The sequence below is a fragment of the Oncorhynchus keta genome, chromosome 34 (genome assembly GCF_023373465.1).
Source record: "Oncorhynchus keta strain PuntledgeMale-10-30-2019 chromosome 34, Oket_V2, whole genome shotgun sequence".
Lineage (NCBI taxonomy): Eukaryota > Metazoa > Chordata > Actinopteri > Salmoniformes > Salmonidae > Oncorhynchus > Oncorhynchus keta.
This window is the reverse complement of record NC_068454.1, coordinates 29,720,874-29,738,738: the sequence shown is the minus strand read 5'-3', so window position 1 is coordinate 29,738,738 and position 17,865 is coordinate 29,720,874. Positions and strand designations below refer to the sequence as shown.

At 44.7% G+C, this 17,865-nt stretch overlaps 1 protein-coding gene across 2 annotated transcripts in view; it reads right to left on the bottom strand.

Moving 5' to 3' along the window:
• gli2a (GLI family zinc finger 2a) overlaps positions 1–17,865 on the bottom strand; it is a 104,046-nt gene that overhangs the window by 41,230 nt on the left and 44,951 nt on the right. For both annotated transcript variants that reach the window (XM_035749714.2, XM_035749715.2), the window contains one exon: positions 3,594–3,699. In XM_035749714.2, the coding sequence (XP_035605607.1) occupies positions 3,594–3,699 (106 nt within the window). The remainder of the gene's footprint in view (positions 1–3,593; positions 3,700–17,865) is intronic.

Below are 17,865 nucleotides of genomic sequence, written 5' to 3'. Positions count from 1 at the left end.
TCCCAATCTTTCGCCAAAGAACTTTGCCAAATTCCCCTAGTCCAGACCAGAGAAATGCTCCAGGCATTTTACTCTTATGTCTTTGGTGCATCTAGCCATATCCATGAGTAAACAAGAGGCCTATCTAGCCGGGTACTGACTGATGCAGCATTCCTCCCTAGGAACTGGTTCTGGCTCTTGTTCCTCCTGTTCTTTCCATGATATAGACTGACTAGGTGAATCCAGGTGAAAACAATGATGCCTTATTGATGTCATTTGTTAAATCCTCTTCAATCAGTGTAGATGAAGGCTAGGAGACAGGTTGAAGAAAGATTTTTAGTCCTTGAGACATGGTTTGTGTATGTGTGCCATTCAGAGGGTGAATGGGCAAGACAAAATATTTAAGTGCCTTTGAAAGGGGTATGGTAGTAGGTGCCAGGCACATTTCATGCTAAACAGTTTCCTGTGTGTATCAAGAATGGTCCACCACCCAAAGGACACCCAGCCAACTTGACACAACTGTGGGCGGCTTTGGAGTCAACATGGGCCAGCATCCATGTGGAACGCTTGACATCTTGTGGAGTCCATGCCCCAATGAAGTGAGGCTGTTCTGAGGGCAAATGGGGTTGCAACTCAATATTAGGAAGGTGCTCCTAATGTTTTGTTCACTCAGTGTATATGGAAACTAGTTATAAACAGAGAAGGAACTGTCCCATAGCTAGCTCTGTTCTGAGGCGCTGCCAGACAGGCATGAAGGCAGCATCCATCCCATCTACCAGAGTAGGAATAGTCCGATAGCTGTAAATATGACAGCTCTGACAAAAATGACCCATGCCCTCATTATTTTCCAAGCAAACAGTGATGAAGGGTCTCAGTGCGGAACTGTCTTGTTCAGGTAGACAGGAAGCAGAACCCCTGACATACTGCAGTGCGGGTAACAAAGCGACATACACCACCGACATATGACACCGCTACTTAATTTGCAGAGCAAGGTATATGTAATTAGGGTGATTTTGGCACAGGCGGAGGAACAGACAGCTAGATCAGGGCATTGATGAATTAGGGGAGCACTGTCAAGATCAAATCACATTAATCATGGCAGTGGGAGTAAGGACTCTGTTTTCAACTCCACTCGTCCTCCTCCCTGGTTTGTCTAGTGATGAATAGCTTTTCCACTGCAGGAACAATGTATGTATCACCATCACCATCAGATCTGGGAATGCAAATAGAAGTCCCACAAACCTATTGATTTGTTTTATCCACCTCTTTGTGTTTTTTAAGATAAGCGGAGAAAGGAGAGGAGAGCTGGCAATGTTAAGCAGACCAAACTTTTTCTGGGACGGACAACAAATTAAAAGGTGTGGACTGGATAGAAATGTGTCAGTTTGGGTGGAGCCTGAATGACAAAAATAAACCCAATTTGGCCAAAGTTCTGTCTATCTTTCTTTCTTGATAGCTTGCATGCCTGCCTGCCTCAGTCTGCCTGTCTGTCTGCCTGACAAATCCCTCTCTGTGGATCTCCTCTAATGTGAAGAGGATGTCTCTCTGGCAATGCTCCCTAGCGTTTCAGCGCACCATGCCAGCGGGCTACAGAGCTTTCCAAGTCCCACACCATGAAACGAAAGGAAGGGAGATACGAACGGAAATGTTAACATTCTGTTGTATTGGTGCTAAACCGACTGGTTCTTTATTTTCTCCTTTCTCTCTCTCAGTATCATCTGTCTTTAATATGGACCTGGCTTTCTCTCTCTCAGTATCATCTGTCTTTAATATGGACCTGGCTTTCTCTCTCTCCGTTTGGAAAGGTTTCTCTCTCTCTGACTCGGATGAAAGGAGGGAGAGATGGCGGGACCACCGAGGGTAAATCACTACAGGGTGATGACTGACTGACCTGCTCATTCACATTCTTGTAAAGAACAGGACACACTCCAGAAAACATTCAAGTACATTTTCATTTAATTAAAGATAAGGTTTAACAAACTTAAACAGAAGCCAGTGCCCAACAATTCAGCTAGATCAGGTATTCCCAAACTGGGGTATGCAATACCACCGGGGGTACTCCAAATACATTTTTTTCTTCACATTTTCAAACAGTGCATTTAGCTGCTGCTCATGTTGGTATCTGTACTGATGGCGCAAAAGCCATGACATATAGTGGAGTGGTAACGCACGTGCAAGCAGTTTCTCCCGACGCCACTTGGGTACACTGCAACATCCACCGAGAGGCTCTTGCTGCCAAGGGAATGAATGCCTGAAAGCTTGAAAAATGTTTTGGAAACTACAGTGAAAATGGTTAACTTTATTAAAGCAAGGCCCCTGACCTCTCATGTATTTTCTGCACTATGCAATGATATTGGCAGCGACCATGTAACGCTTTTACAACATACAGTAGTTTTCTGGTTATCAAGGTGCAAAGTATTGACACGTTTTTTTTTTAAATTGAGAGACGACCTTAAAGTTTTCTTTACTGACCATAATTTTCACTTGTCTGACCGCTTGCATGATGACGAATTTCTCACACGACTGGCCTATCTGGGTGATGTTTTTCCTCGCCTGAATCTTCTGAATCTAGGATTACAGGAACTCTCCGCAACTATATTCAATGTGCAGGACAAAATTGAGGTTATGATTAAGAGGTTGGAGCTCTTCTCTGTCTGTATTAACAAGGACAACACACAGGTCTTTCCATCATTGTATGCTTTTTTGGGTGCAAATTAACTCAAGCTTACGGACAATGTTAAATGTGATATAGCGAAGCACCTGAGTGAGTTGGATGCGCAATTACGCAGATACTTTCCCGGAATGGATGACGCAAACAACAGGATTCGTTATCCCTTTCATGCCCTGCCTCCAGTCCACTTACCCATATCTGAATAAGAGAGCCTCATCGAAATTGCAACAATGGTTCCGTGAAAATGTAAATGAATCAGAAGCCACTTCCTGATTTCTGGATTGGGCTGAGCTCAGAGTATCCTGCCTTGGCAAATCACGCTGTTAAGAGACAGATGCTCTTTACAACCACGTACCTATGTGAGAGTGGATTCTCGGGCCTCACTACATGAAATACAGGCACAGACTGTGTGTGGAAAATGATTTAAGACAGACTCTCTCCAATACAACCCAACATTGCAGAGTTATGTGCATCCTTTCAAGCACCCCCTTCTCATTAACCTGTGGTGAGTTAGGCACAATTTTCAATGAACAAAAGGTTTTATATGTAAGATGGTTAAATAAAGAACAAAGTTATTGATAATTATTTTATTATTATTTGTGCCCTGGTCCTATAAGAGCTCTTTGTCACTTCCCACAAGCCGTGTTGTGACAAAAACTCACTCATCCTTATGTTTAATAAATGTATCGTATAGTGTGTGTGTGTGGCAGGCTTACTTACAATGATGAAAAAAAAAATGTTGAGAGTGTGCTGACCCTGGTACTAGAGGGGGTACGCAGCTGGAGGTTGAATGTATGAAGGGGTACGGGACTATAAGAATTTTGGGCACCACTGAGCAAGATGCCTTGGCCATAATCACTTTCATTCTGCCCTCCTGGTGCAAATCTGAACTTAAATTGAAACCACCGCTTTATGAATTACTGAGTACATTAGTCTTACTTACCCATGCATGGCGTGGAGGGGATGTGGCTCGTAATGGTACCTCCCCTCGTGGTGACGCATATCGATTGGGATCGGTGTGTGAAACGTGGGGAAGAGATGGTGAGGACCTGTATGAAGAAAGAGGAGGGAGAGAGAGAGAGAGAGAGCGAGAGAGGGAGGAGACAGGGCAAGCAGGGAGAGAAGAAATCCACCTCAATAAAGACTTTCCAGTAAAATATTTTAAAGGGTAAAAACCTAAATGCTATAATGCAGCAAACATAACCACTTCAGAGGGCTGGCTGATCAAGTTTTGTGTCAAATATTGACACTATCACACATGAAGAAGAATGACTAAATAAAGAGTAGTCCTGAGGAATCCTACATCTCAAACATGAGAGATGACAAAGACCTGCTGCGATCCAGCCCTTTGATCTTGGTGTCTGTGTGTATGTAAGTGTGTGTGTGCACGTGTGTGTGTGTGTGTGTGTATAGAGCTGCCCATGTGAAGGAGTGCTTCAGTCTGGACATAAACACGGAACAATAGGATTGAGATGAAAACCTCCCTGCTATACTGGAGATGTTCACCTTACAGGCAGCAGCTACAAGCAGCAGCTAAACCATTATTACCCTACACACTAGTAGTGGTTCATATAAGAGGAGAGAGAGCACTTACTTGCTGTCCTGAGCTGGAATGAGTCAAAAAAGAGAAGCAGCATTTCACCAAGCTAGCTAGCTAAGGACTATGTACTCCTGCTCCATACCTCCACAGCATGGCGTGTAACTACCTTTTTACAGTTCCAATAATAGAAACCTTAAATTACAATCCGTTTGGTCTGGATCGTACGCCCCGGGTATTGTGTCCCTTAATAGCGCTCTATGTGTAAAAGGGATGAAACACACAGTTATTTCACGATGAGTGTGTTTGTGTGAAAGACTAGAAAAATGCACAAATCAACAATTTCCTGCCATAAAAAAAGGTTCATAGCTCATGGGACGTCTTGTTAAAAACAACAGACATTCCTTAATTAGTGTGATGAATACATCTGAGTCGGAGCCTATTTACACCCTCTTTAGCTCCATCTCTAGCTGTCTTTATGAACACTTTCTATGTTGTAACCAGTTCAGTTTCTCCTCCTTTAACATCCTCCCCTTTTAAATGTATGCTGAATAAAATCAAAGAGTGGATATTCAGCAGCACATGCCACCCCAACAATTGCCCTGAGTGAAAGCATATGTTGTAATAACTGAATCCAGGCTAGTGTGTGTGCATTGCAGTGAGGAGAAAGAGGCAGCGGCCAGCTCTCTTGGGTTGGCTGGTTGGTCTCTGGGATCTCTATATTAAGATTCTTTGTGCAGCATCACGTGCTCCAGTGAGTCAGAGATGACCTGGGGAGCAGAGACCATAGGGGTCAGGGGTCAGAGGTTAGGTGGCACAGATCATTATCTCATGTGTGGGATAGGGTGATGAAGGAGATAGGGGGATGTGGAAGCAGGCAATGAGGTTGTGTGTGTGTGATTTCAGGGGGAAGTTCTACCTGCAAGAGTCAGCATTCCTGGGTCATCACTAAAGCCCAGCAGAGCCCCCTGTCACTTTGATGGACAGGCACCAAACTACAAAGCTTAGCCCACAAACAGAGCACAAACTGAGGCAAATGACAGAGATTGTTGTGGCCTCATTTCTCACCTGAGAGGACAATTACTAAAGCTATAAGGACGGAGGCTAAGCCCACCGCAGAGCTTTGCCTCTGAGCAGTGGTGTTTGAAGACAAGACAGGAAACTTTCTTCAACTTTCTTCTCTGAGCATGATGGCACCTTCCTTGGCAGCCTCCTGTTTGATATGTACTTAGCTTCATTACTGCACAAAGACTCATGGAGGCTCCTGAAGCCATGGCTGAGAAAACATGCCACTGTAACTCGACTCTGTCTGCCTGGAGGCCAAACAGGAATGTTTTGAATGTTTTTCTTTGGGAACTGCAAACACAAAGCAAGACATTACTGGTACTTATTCGCGATTGAGCCTATTGTTCTCATGATTGCCTGTTGTACCGTACCCTAATTTGTGGGTTATTGTGACATACAAATCCATGGTTTCAGGTATGCACTGTCCCAACAACTGTGATTGTTGTTAGAAATGGTTGACTTGCATGGAATTGTTTACAAGCGTTGTGGCATTAATCATGAAGAAGAGATATGTTCTCTTGTTTTCCTCATTGACAGCTTGCCAAGTAGCACAACTGCAACAAAACAGTGTTCATCATGACATCAGGTCAGTGTAATTGAACATCCTCGCCCTCCACGTTACAGGACCTCAGTCTCTGTAACGTTCTACACCAGGCTCTCCCAAACTCGGTCCTTTTGGTTTTTGCCCTAGCACTACACAAGGGGGCAGGACCTTGTTTGGGAAACCCTGTTCTACTTTGGACGTCTGCCAACGAGCCTCTCTCTTCCTTTTATATGAAAGAGAAGACACATTCAGACACAAGTCAACTTGTACGTTGGAAGCAACAAAAAAGCCACCCTGTAAAAACTTAATGGGGGGATGATTGTGCGGAGAAGTCCCAGCGTTTATCCAAACATGTCTCCTGGCTCCCAACAATTCTGGATGCGAGGCAGGGAGAGTGGGCTGTTGAAGAGGATGGAGTGATATGGAATGGGTCTGGGTCAAGGAGGTCAGTGGTACTCAGAGTCTACTGGAGTTGGCATACCCTAACTTGAAAACAAGAAAATAGGAACAACTTCCTCTTATTAGACAAAGTAAGGAGCCCCAGAGAGAGAGGAGCTGTTCTGATCTAGGGGGATAGACTGAGTAGGCCTGTTCCATCACCCAGACAGCTGCATTGTTTCTTGGGCCACAGGGACAACAAGAGGCAGGTACAGGGGTTGGGTACATGGTACACAGGGTTGGGTCCACAGGCACTGGACTGCCAGCTGTCCCCCTGGGCGAGCAGCAATGTAGGGACACACTGCCCCAGCCTCCCCTCACACACTTTTGCAACCTGACACTCTCACTCTCCTCTGGCAGGACAATGCTGAAAGTGTCTAGAACACACCCTCTCACTTTGCTCTCTGTAGACTCTACAGTAGTGTAGACTTTACAACACTGCATGTAATCATAGACATATAACTACTTGAATGGATAGAAGGGATCCTATTTTCCTCCTGAAGCTAGGCCAGTAGAGTCCCTGCCCATCTTCCGAAAACACCTGAAACCCTACCTCTTCAAAGAGTATCTGAAATAATCCCACAACACCCCCCCTTAACCCCCACTTTACTATGAGGAAGGCCCAAAAATGGTCAAAGACTCCAGTCATCCAAGTCATAGACTTTTCTCTGCTGCCGCACGGCAAGCGGTACGGGAGTGCCAAGTCACATCTAGAAAGCTCCTTAACAGCTTCTATCCCCAAGCCATAAGACTGCTGAACAATTAATCAAATGGCCACCCGGACTATTTACATTGACCCTCCCTTTGTTTTTACACTGCTGCTACTCGGTTTATTATCTATGCATGGTCACTTTACCCCTACCTACATGTACAAATTACCTCGACTAATTTCAAGGTAAGGTCTACTACACCTGTGACAAATAAAAATGTATTTGATTTGTTGTTGTCCCATCTAGCGGTCTTAAGACCGTCAGCTAAATGACTCAAATTTAAATGTGAGCCTCCAGTGCAGAAAGGTTTAGATACATTCAGGATGTTCTCATCAGAGTCTAGTTAGTATCCGTGAAGCAGCTCATTGTCACTTCAAGGCAGTTACTTTCATCTCTGTGGATCGAGTTGATCCACCCACCTCATGGGGACATGCCTCTTAAACTGTGGTAACTTTGTTTGTGTTCATTTACATATCTGTGTGCTCTCAGCACCTGTAGATGTTCCCTCATCATTACATTTGCTTAAATGTCTTTATTATTGGATTATTTATTATTGGATTCCATCCCCTGTAATAATCTTCTCAGATGTGTCAAACATCCAGACAACAATCTTTATTCTTGTTGTGGTCTCACCCTAAAGACAGAGACATGTGTTATTAACAAAGGGCACTGGTGTGTGTTTTTTGTCTGTGATGCTCAGAGCAAAGGGAAAACATTCACTTTTCATGTCCAGACACAGCCAGCAGTAGCAAGGATCAGATCAGGGCTCTACATTGAAGTGAAGAGGGTCTGCATCCCAAATGGCACCCGATTCTCTATATGGTGCAAGGTTTTTGACCTAGAACCCATAGGGCTTTGGTCAAAAGTAGTGCACTATATATAAGGAATAGGGTGCCATTTGGAACGCACAGGGGCTCATCCTCTAAGGAAGTACTTAGTGATAATAATATTGAGAGAGAGAGAGAGACCTAGCCTGGACAGGGTAATTAAAACAGCTTTTCTGTCTCGCTCTCTGAGAAAATGAGAGGACGCTAGCAGAGAGGGGTATGAGAGAGGGAGGGAGCTAGGGGAAGAGGGGGAGGAGGAGAGGAGGGGGCTAGGGTGGGAGGGAAAGAAGGAGAGGAGTAGGAGGGGGTTCCATTCAGACAGGAAATTCCAGCAGAATAAGTTGGCTGGGGTCCTAACTACACAGCACCATGCCAACTTCTACACACAACGAACGAACGGCCCCGTCCCGTCTTGGCCTGTGCTGCACTGCACCATGGGAAGCAGAGCAACAGTCTGACCGGCCTAAGGCTACCGGTGAATGGAGGAAAGATTTCGGTAGCTAGCGTGCAATTTGTTAACACCAAGCTGAGGAGAAATAGAGGGAGAAAGGCCTTTTTTTAGAGGTCAATAGTACTGCATATCCATTCAACCACAACAGTTTAGCCCCATTTGAGAGGTTAAACAGTTCCTATTGTGTATTTAGACTGACCTATGACTATTATTACACACACACAGCATGAACGAGCCAGGTTAATAAGCCTGTGTGGTTAGTCAGATCCTAGTCCAAATCCACACACACAACAGGTTAATAGGCCAATGTATTAAGACTGATCCAAGACCAGTTTAAAAGTTCACAGCCCCAGGTTTAGTCGGCGGTGCTGACTCCTCCTGAGGCATGGGCTCGCCATGGCGACAGAAGGATTACGGGCTTACTGCAGAGCACGAAACAACCATACCACCTCTGAAAGGAAGTATTAAGTGTGTGTGCGTGCGAGAGAGAGAGACTGTGTGCGTGTGCTCTTCTCTTCACACCCCTCCCTCAGGGGCAGATGGTAAAATGATACATGTTTTATTGATAGGGGATTTGGGGTTAAAGGTAAGTAAATTAGGTCAGGGCCTGGCTCCATAGCAACATGAAGAACGGATGTTTATCAGAGAACCTGTGTTTATTTTCTTTGACTGATTTGAAGCCAGTGACTGGCTGCTAAGAGGCAGAGGAAATTCACTTTAATATTCAAATAAACATACAGTATGGAAAAGTAACATTGTTTTCAGTTCCAGCTCTGTTGACTCCGGGAAGTGGTTGAGTTAAATTATTTATTTGAAGACGTTGACGTCTCAAACGGTACATTGTCCATTTGGTGACAGTTACAGCTTGGCTAGGGCATCCATATACCGTGTTAAACAGTCAGATTGAGGGGGCTGAAGGGAGACTATGTAGGGAGGATGGGAGAATGTTCTTTGAAAATGTTTTTTTTAATAGAAAGGACTCATTATTCCACTTCAGATTCTTGGAAGGTGTTCATTAAATAATATCAGGCAGGGAAACTTTGTGTGAGAAGCACCATTTTAAATGTTAGACCACTTGTGTGTAAGAGAAAGAGTTGTGTACAGGAAACAAACTCAGGACACGGCTACACAACGCCCGATGAAGATCGGACACATCTTGGGGTGCCCATGGCAACTGGCCCTAAACACAGCCTGCATGATGGGCCTTAACAGCCAACACTCTCACAACATACACCCTCTCACTCTCACAACATACACCCTCTCACTCTCACAACATACACCCCCTCCCTCCCTCCCTCCCTCCCTCCCTCCCTCCCTCCCTCCCTCCCTCCCTCCCTCCCTCCCTCCCTCCCTCCCTCCCTCCCTCCCTCCCTCCCTCCCTCCCTCCCTCTCCCTCCTCTCTCTCTCCTCTCTCCCTCTCCCCTCTCCCCTCTCTCCCTCCTCCTCCCTCTCTCCCTCTCTCCCTCCCTCCCTCCCTCCCTCCCTCCCTCCCTCCCTCCCTCCCTCCCTCCCTCCCTCTCCCTCCCTCCCTCCCGCTCTCCCTCCCTCCAGCTCTCCCTCCCTCCAGCTGGCTTCTCTCTGCCATCATCCGTCTCCATCAAACAACAGGCCTAATCCAACCAATCACTCCTAAGAAACTCAGTTTCAGCAAACCTCAAATCTGACTGATCTTTGACCACCAGTCAGTATGATGCATCACCTATACCTGAGCTGAGGTAGGGAGGGGCACTGTTCCTCTGGTGCTCTTAATTGTCTTTAGGGCACTGTAATAAGACTAGGACCTCAACTCTCTTTGCCATATAGCAAGTTATAACAGTAGGTGCCTGTATGTTATGGTAGTGTAGGGGAAAGGGGGGCAATGGCTGGAAGGGAAATGCAGATATCAGCGTTGGGCAGACGTGTCTTGGGGATCAGGGGCTAATGACCGCCATGCATCACCCAGCTGGGAGTGGACTACATTATGCTGAGCATTTAGAGAAAGGAGAGCTTGAGGGGGGCAGCCGTGTGGCCTCACTGGCCTGAGATGTTCAAATCAAATCCTCTTTGTCACACGCGCCGAATACAACAGGTGTAGACCTTACTGTGAAATGCTTACTTACAAGCCCTTAACCAACAATGCAGTTACGAAAAAATCAGAGTTAGGAAAATATTTACTAAATAAACTAAAGTTAAAAAAAAAAGTATCAATAAAATATCAATAATGATATACAGGGGGTACCGGTACAGAGTCCATGTGTTAGGGTACAGGTTAGTCGAGGTAATTTAGGCAGTATGTACATATAGGTAGGGGTAAAGTAACTACGCATAGATAATAAACAGTGAATAGCAGCAGCGGGGAAAAAAAGGGGGGGGGGTCAATGGAAATACTCCGGGTAGCCATTTGATTAGCTGTTCAGCAGTCTTATGGCTTGGGGGCAGAAGCTGTTTCAGCAGTCTTATGGCTTGGGGGCAGAAGCTGTTTCAGCAGTCTTATGGCTTGGGGGTAGAAGCTGTTCAGCAGTCTTATGGCTTGGGGGTAGAAGCTGTTCAGCAGTCTTATGGCTTGGGGGCAGAAGCTGTTTCAGCAGTCTTATGGCTTGGGGGTAGAAGCTGTTCAGCAGTCTTATGGCTTGGGGGTAGAAGCTGTTCAGCAGTCTTATGGCTTGGGGGTAGAAGCTGTTCAGCAGTCTTATGGCTTGGGGGTAGAAGCTGTTCAGCAGTCTTATGGCTTGGGGGTAGAAGCTGTTTCAGCAGTCTTATGGCTTGGGGGTAGAAGCTGTTCAGCAGTCTTATGGCTTGGGGGTAGAAGCTGTTCAGCAGTCTTATGGCTTGGGGGTAGAAGCTGTTAAGTCTTTTGAACCTAGATGCAGTGGTGTAAAGTACTTAAGTAAAAAGACTAAAGTATTACTTAAGTAGTTTTTTGGGGTATCTGTACTTTACTATTTATATTTTTGACAACTTTTACTTTTACTCCACCACATTCCAAAATAAAATAATGTACTTTCTACTCCATACATTTTCCCTGACACCCAAACGTACTCATTACATTATGAATGCTTAGCAGGAGAGGAACATGGTCTAATTCACTCACTTAAAGAGAAAATCCCTGGCCATCCCTACTGCATCTGATATGGCTGGGTCACTAAACACAAATGCTTTGTTTGTAAATTATGTTGGAGTGTGCCTCTGGCTCGCCGTAAAAAAAGAAAAGAAAACCGTGCCGAATTTCAAATGATTTATAGATTTACTTTAAATACTAAAGTATATTTTAGCAATTACATTTACTTTTGATAATTAAGAAAATGTAAAACCAAATACTTTTAAACTTTTACTCAAGTAGGATTTTACTGGGTGATTTTCACTTTTACTTGGGCCATTTTAAGGTATCTTTACTTTACTTTAACTCAAGTATAACAACTGGGTACTTTTTCCACCACTGCCTAGATGTTAGCATTAGCGTGCCGTCTCTGTAAGACTGATGACTGGTATGTTAGCATACCGTTAGCTTGCTGTAGCTTTGGGGACCAGAGAGGAGCGAGGGTCTCTGTAAGACTGATGGTCTGTCTGGTTAATCAGCTACCTGACCAGACTCTGATGGATCACTGGATCAGCTGACCTAACCCTGGTTAACACACCCAGGTGTGGGTCTGGTTCACTAATTACCTTAGAGCACAGATAACTAAGTCTATTGTCTCTACAGCAGACATAGTGATAAAATGAGGTTGTCTGTTGAATTAAGATTGTGTGAATAAAACTGTCCCTCGACACAATGCTATCTACAAGCTTACTTGTATTATTTCTTATTCTAACACAGTTGACATGATTTGCCATTTCTATATTATTCTCTATTCTTACTGATTTGCACATTGTCTTTTTTTGTTGCTCTTCCTAATGCAACAACTAAGCAAAGTCTCACATCAAACCCAGTGCGGGAACCCTGGCCACAACAGCTAGTGTTATCTGACCCTTTGACCTCTGCATCACAGGTGATAGAAAAGCTTCCAGCTCATACAAAGAACGCCCTGACAACCCTAACGGCCCGATGACGGCATGGTCAGCACTGGTTCAGCACATCCCCCCTCTCCCCCTCACTAAAAGGGTATTTTTTAACGGGAAAAGGGAGAGAGTGGGAGAAACAGAGGAAGTGCCCTCCATAGCCAGACAATGCGTGGGAGCATTGTCTGAGGGGGTTTGGTTTTGTGGCTGGGGGTCACCCCGGGGTGATGGCCTCCTGGGTAGCTAGGGTTCTGGGCCCTAACTGAGGCCTGACAGGGGTGGGATGAGCCAAGAGGATATGCGGGGAGTGTCTCAGAGAGAGACATATTCTGGACTCTATTAAACTGCCACTGATAACACTAGGCTGCTGACACAGAACAAGAACCTGACTCACCTCCTCACAGACAGTCTGGTCTAAGGATCATTCTCCTGGGATTTCTGGTCTGAAGGAAACTCTCTCACTCAGGGAACGAATTTTAAAAACAGCAATGACAGACAGCTGTGGAGGATCTGAGATGGTTGATATGATTGGGTAAGGGTCAGAGATCCTCTGTCTGATTGGTTCGCAGGTGCTTTTTTAGTGGTCTGAGAATTCAGACAGGCTGTCCGGCCAGGCTCTGACTCTTTCTCTTCCTAAAACAGAACCACTTTGTTTGTGAATATACTACTACTAGTCTAGTAGGGGATTTAACTCAGTGCCTTGCAACTACTCTTTGGTTTTTGTGTCAGCTAGCTTTGCAGGCTACGCTAACTGAAGGAATCAATGTCACATTTACATTAAAAACAACAAGCAAGGTCTTAAACTAGGAGAGTGTTGGCGACAGCTCCATCTCCCACACGAAGAAAGTTAAATGATTTATCGCCAGCCTTAATTTTATACAATTTTTACAGCAAAGACCCGCAGTGCCAGTGTGACAGCCACTGAACTTTGGGACGCATTTCCCTTACACCCCCCCTCCTCTTTCTACCTTTCCCGCTCTTTCTTTCTCTGCACCTCTCTCCCCCTTTTCTCTTTCTCAGTCCCTTTCGCTCTCCCCCTTTCTCTGTCCGAGGGCCTAGTCAGAGATTAAGGCTCTTAATTGGAGCATCCGGGTTGGTTTATAGTAAGGCAGTCAGGGGTGGGGGAAAACCAAGGGAATGTCCAATAGCACAGCATGGAAGGGCCCGGTCTCAAAAGGGGACAGTGGGGTGGGAAGGAGGAGGGGGGAGGAGGAGAGGACCTTTTCTCCCTGGACAATAGGGGTGCATTTTTGGGTTGTTAAGTGGGTGTTCACTGGGGTGGTTAGGATATTACCAGGCTGGACTGTATAAATCTGGAGCATGAGGATGAACCATGGGTGAGGGGGTTGGATGTTTGTAGGGCTGGGTGTTGGAGGTTGGCGGGTGAGATGGAGGGGGTGATGCGGCCGGGTAATCATTCAATCAAAATGGGAGCTAGTCGTCCTCTCACAACATCCTCGGCCCAGTAAGAGAAAAATAAACACACTGACTAGCTTCACGCTGGAGTAGAGGAGGAGTGGAGTGGGATTGGGGAATGGCACAGAGCCAACAATGGCATGAATTAAAAGGCTAACCTCAGGAACAGCCAAGTAAATGTGGTCTTTATCTTTCTGTCGTCTGTCATGGAGTGCTTGTATAAGTAGACCAACCCTTCAGGCAGAAGAGCTCTCCTTACCCCAACACTATCAAGCACTACAGAGAGAGAGAGAGAGAGAGGCGAGCTGAGAGCTCAATGCATCAACACACTGCCTACACTTCTCAGAGCACCCACAGCTCAGCATGGTACCCATATCAATAGTGACTAAATGTTTTGGAAACCGTACTGCTTTCCAGATGTAGAAAGGTATGTTTATGGACCCTTCATACAAGTTTCAGTGGATTTATCGTAAATGTTTTTGAAATGTTGAACTGTACCAAAATCGTTTGCATTTTACTTAGTTAGACTCAGATTACATCACCTTGATTACATTAATGTGTTTAATCCAATAAAAAGGTAATACACGATTCCACCAATGGGAGATGCTTCTCTTCCCTTGAGCAAACTATTGCATTGAGAGGCCCTTGTGGAAAGCGATAAGCCGTCTCGCCATAGTACAGAAGCTGGCATCTTTGAGCTGGCTTCACGTACCAGGCGCAGCTGATATGTTTACTACGCTGTAATGCAAGTATAAAAGTCAAATAAACAGGGGTATATGAGGAACAGATGTCTCTTTCTTCAGCCCCTTCCTGGCTGGCAGAGAGGTCAAAATATTTAACAGTAGATCTACGTGGTAGAAGAGAAGGGAGGTTAATCTGTCTTAGTCTATATGTCCATCTTAATTAGTCTTCATTTAGTTTGAGTGGGCAGGCAAATCAAGCACTGGAGAGTTCATACAACATTGCAAGTGACTTGAGTAAAGCGTAGTGAGAGTAAGCCCATTACAGAGACCTTAGGCACACACACACACAGCTACTAGTACTGGGGGATATGGTTTGACGTGTAGGGTGGCATATGGCCGAGGGTGAAGTCATGTTGAACTGGGGAGTCCATTTACAACTCAAGGAACATTTTTGTTTAAGATGTTACTTGTTAAGCACCATCCGTGTTTGTTGCAGCTCCTCACTGAAAATAGAAGTGAAAAAAAGAGATCTGAGATAAAAGAGAGAGAGACAGAGAGACAGAGAGACAGAGAGAGAGAAAGGGAGAAAAAGGGAGGGGGAGAGAAAGAGTGGCTGGAACATTACTCAGCTACAACAACCTTCATGATAACTAATCATCTGTCACCAGGAGTCCAGTGACAATAGCTAGCTGCTACATTGTGTGATAAAATTAGCTGCTACTTCCCCAGTGTGTGAGACAGTCCCAGATGAGAGAGGTGAGGAGAGTTTTTTTCACCACAGAACTCATCTGCTGGGATCTCCTTTATCTTCCCAAAAAAAAGTTTGTGTGGGGCAAGAATAAATAGTAAAAAAAAAACAATTTGCCACTATATAGCTCTAATACGATTGTGTAAGTATACATATCAAGGCCCCTCAGAAAGAAAGTCCATGTGTTGAAGTGTGTTTGGAGTCAAGCCCAGGAGTCAATTGTGAGTCCACTAAGTTTTCTTCACACACTCCTATAAGCCTTCTCAACATCATGTTATATATTGTCAGAGGAGGGCATGGCGTACCTCTGTCTTCTCTCCGTCTCTCTCTCAGATTTCAGTCCTTGATGAGCAAAGAAGTGTCATATTGATCTTAGTGTGGTCTGGGGAGGCTGGTATGCGTGGTTTGGTGAGGGGGGTGGAACAGACGGGCTTTCCTGGGTAAACACCCTACATGGGTTCTAGACAGATACACACATGTACACAGGTGTAGCACATGAGGATGTGTGAAACTTACTCCTCAGCCTGAAGTACCCCACCTTCTCCGCAGAATAGCTAGCTCTTCGCATGGCACAACTGGTAACACACTTTGGCAGGGCGGTCATGTATGCTAGCAAAGCCGAGGCTCGAACATGGGCTGAATCAGGAGGAAGTGGAATTAGCTAAGCAAGCGGTGCCCTTTACACACGTACACAGCCCAGAGTCGGCTATCATCTGTTCACCCACTACCATTAAGAGACTGTCTGGTGATAGAAAGGGTGCTACTGAGTGTAACACTTGGTTAACGGGAGTGTGCCGGTACTCATGCATTTCCATCACTTTTTGCCATCTCATCTCATTGATGATTCAGTATTACTCAGCGATAATGTCAATAACTTTTTTCCCTGATCCAGTCATAGACATATAAATAGAATCCCAGCCTTCTAAGAATCAGAAACATTCTAAATGTAGTTCTATTGATCCAGTCAGACCCAAGTCCAAGTCTGTCAATCTGAGGTCCTCAGGAAGAAGATACAAATCAGTCTAACAACTATAGAGGTCGTCAATCTGCTAATAGAAGTCAAACCTCCTCCCATTGTCACAATGAAAGATTCATGCTAAGTATCCAGAATGAAGGATTGATAATAGTCAATGATTTGTAAGGGGAGACGGTGAAGTAGAAGAGAGAGCACTGAGCCTGCAGCTGACTCAAGTGTTTAAATGGTGAGGAGTGTGAGTGAATAGGCAGAGAGTGACAGTGAGAGGGGAGTGTTCAATAGGTGCTGTCACAGCTAACAGGAGGGTCATTATCCTGTAGAAAAGAGCCAGGCATCACACTAGACACATTAATATGGTAATTACACCGTTAATGACAGGTACAATTACTCTCTGGTAGAATGAGAGGTGAAAAGAGATGGCGGGAAGGCTGTGTGTGTGTGTGTGTGTGTGTGTGTGTGTGTGTGTGTGTGTGTGTGTGTGTGTGTGTGTGTGTGTGTGTGTGTGTGTGTGTGTGTGTGTGTGTGTGTGTGTGTGTGTGTGTGTGTGTGTGTGTGTTTGTCCTCACCTTGCACTATTCAGCCAGGCTTTGTAGTGACTAGACTGATTTTGACATGCAACCAATGGATTTTTGAATTCATATACTATATATTTCTTTCTCAGCATCTGGAACAAATTAACTAGTATGTTTTTACTATATACTGTATAGATTTCTAAACATATAAAAGTCAACAAAAAAAAAACCTATCCTAGAGTAATTTAGATTACAGAAATGGTACATGGAATTGGTCCAATTGGTCCAATGCACACAAGCACGCTCACGCACACAACGTGGCTGTCACCAGTGATAGCGCAGCAGTGTAACTGAGGAGTATGTCATTAAGGCTTCAGCCCACATCTAAATCACTACCAGCCGGTGAGACCCTCTCCTCTACTACTGTCGTAATGAGACGTTTAGGGAACTTATCAAAGAGCACAGAGAGGTTTTATGTTTCCCATCAAGACTTAAAAGGACTCCTTAATGTTTATGTGGAGGTGAGGAGGAAAAGTGGAACTTCGTCAAGGCTGTTTGTGTGTATGTGGTGACAACATGGATGACATAATTTTGGTGTATTGGATTCTTGCTTGAAATATACTGTACTTATTCATGTTACCATACTAGAACTTATTGATGATTTTACATGTATAAGAAATGTATATGTTGGGGGGGTCAATTAAGGTTGAGTAGGAACTCTGTGTATGGAAAGATACTGAGAGACAAGTGGAAATACAAAAGTTAATATTCTGTTCAAACATGTTATGCTGAATATTGATATTTCTAAGGAAGTAGGCAAAGAGCAGCCGTCTGGTTTTAAATCCTGATAAGTAAAGCCAGTTGCTGTGGAACTAGGACCATGAAACATGTGGAACCCACCCTGAAGACCATCTGATTACAGTCCACACGCACACACATACGCGAGAGTCCTAGACTTAGGCAGGGCCATGACAATACCAGTAAGTGGAACCTACTGTGTTTTGGCCTAGTGACAAAGAGGGAGTGTTTATCTTAGACATGCAAGGAGACGACTCCGACCTAGTGGGAAGGTATAAATACAATCACACAAGCATATATGTTGTGTCTGCAGCTAAAGCACACAGTGGGTTAAATAAACTTGGTTTGAGTTTTCACTCGGTTTGTTCAGAACCTAACAGGTGTCAATGGTTTGAGCTTTAGACTCTTAAGTAGGACACATAGGACTGGCGAACCACTCCAAAAAAATTAATTACCTGACTGTTGCCCCATCTTTTTTGGTTTGTCCCTACCTTAGAGCGATGTAATATAAAGTACTATACATTCACATACTGCA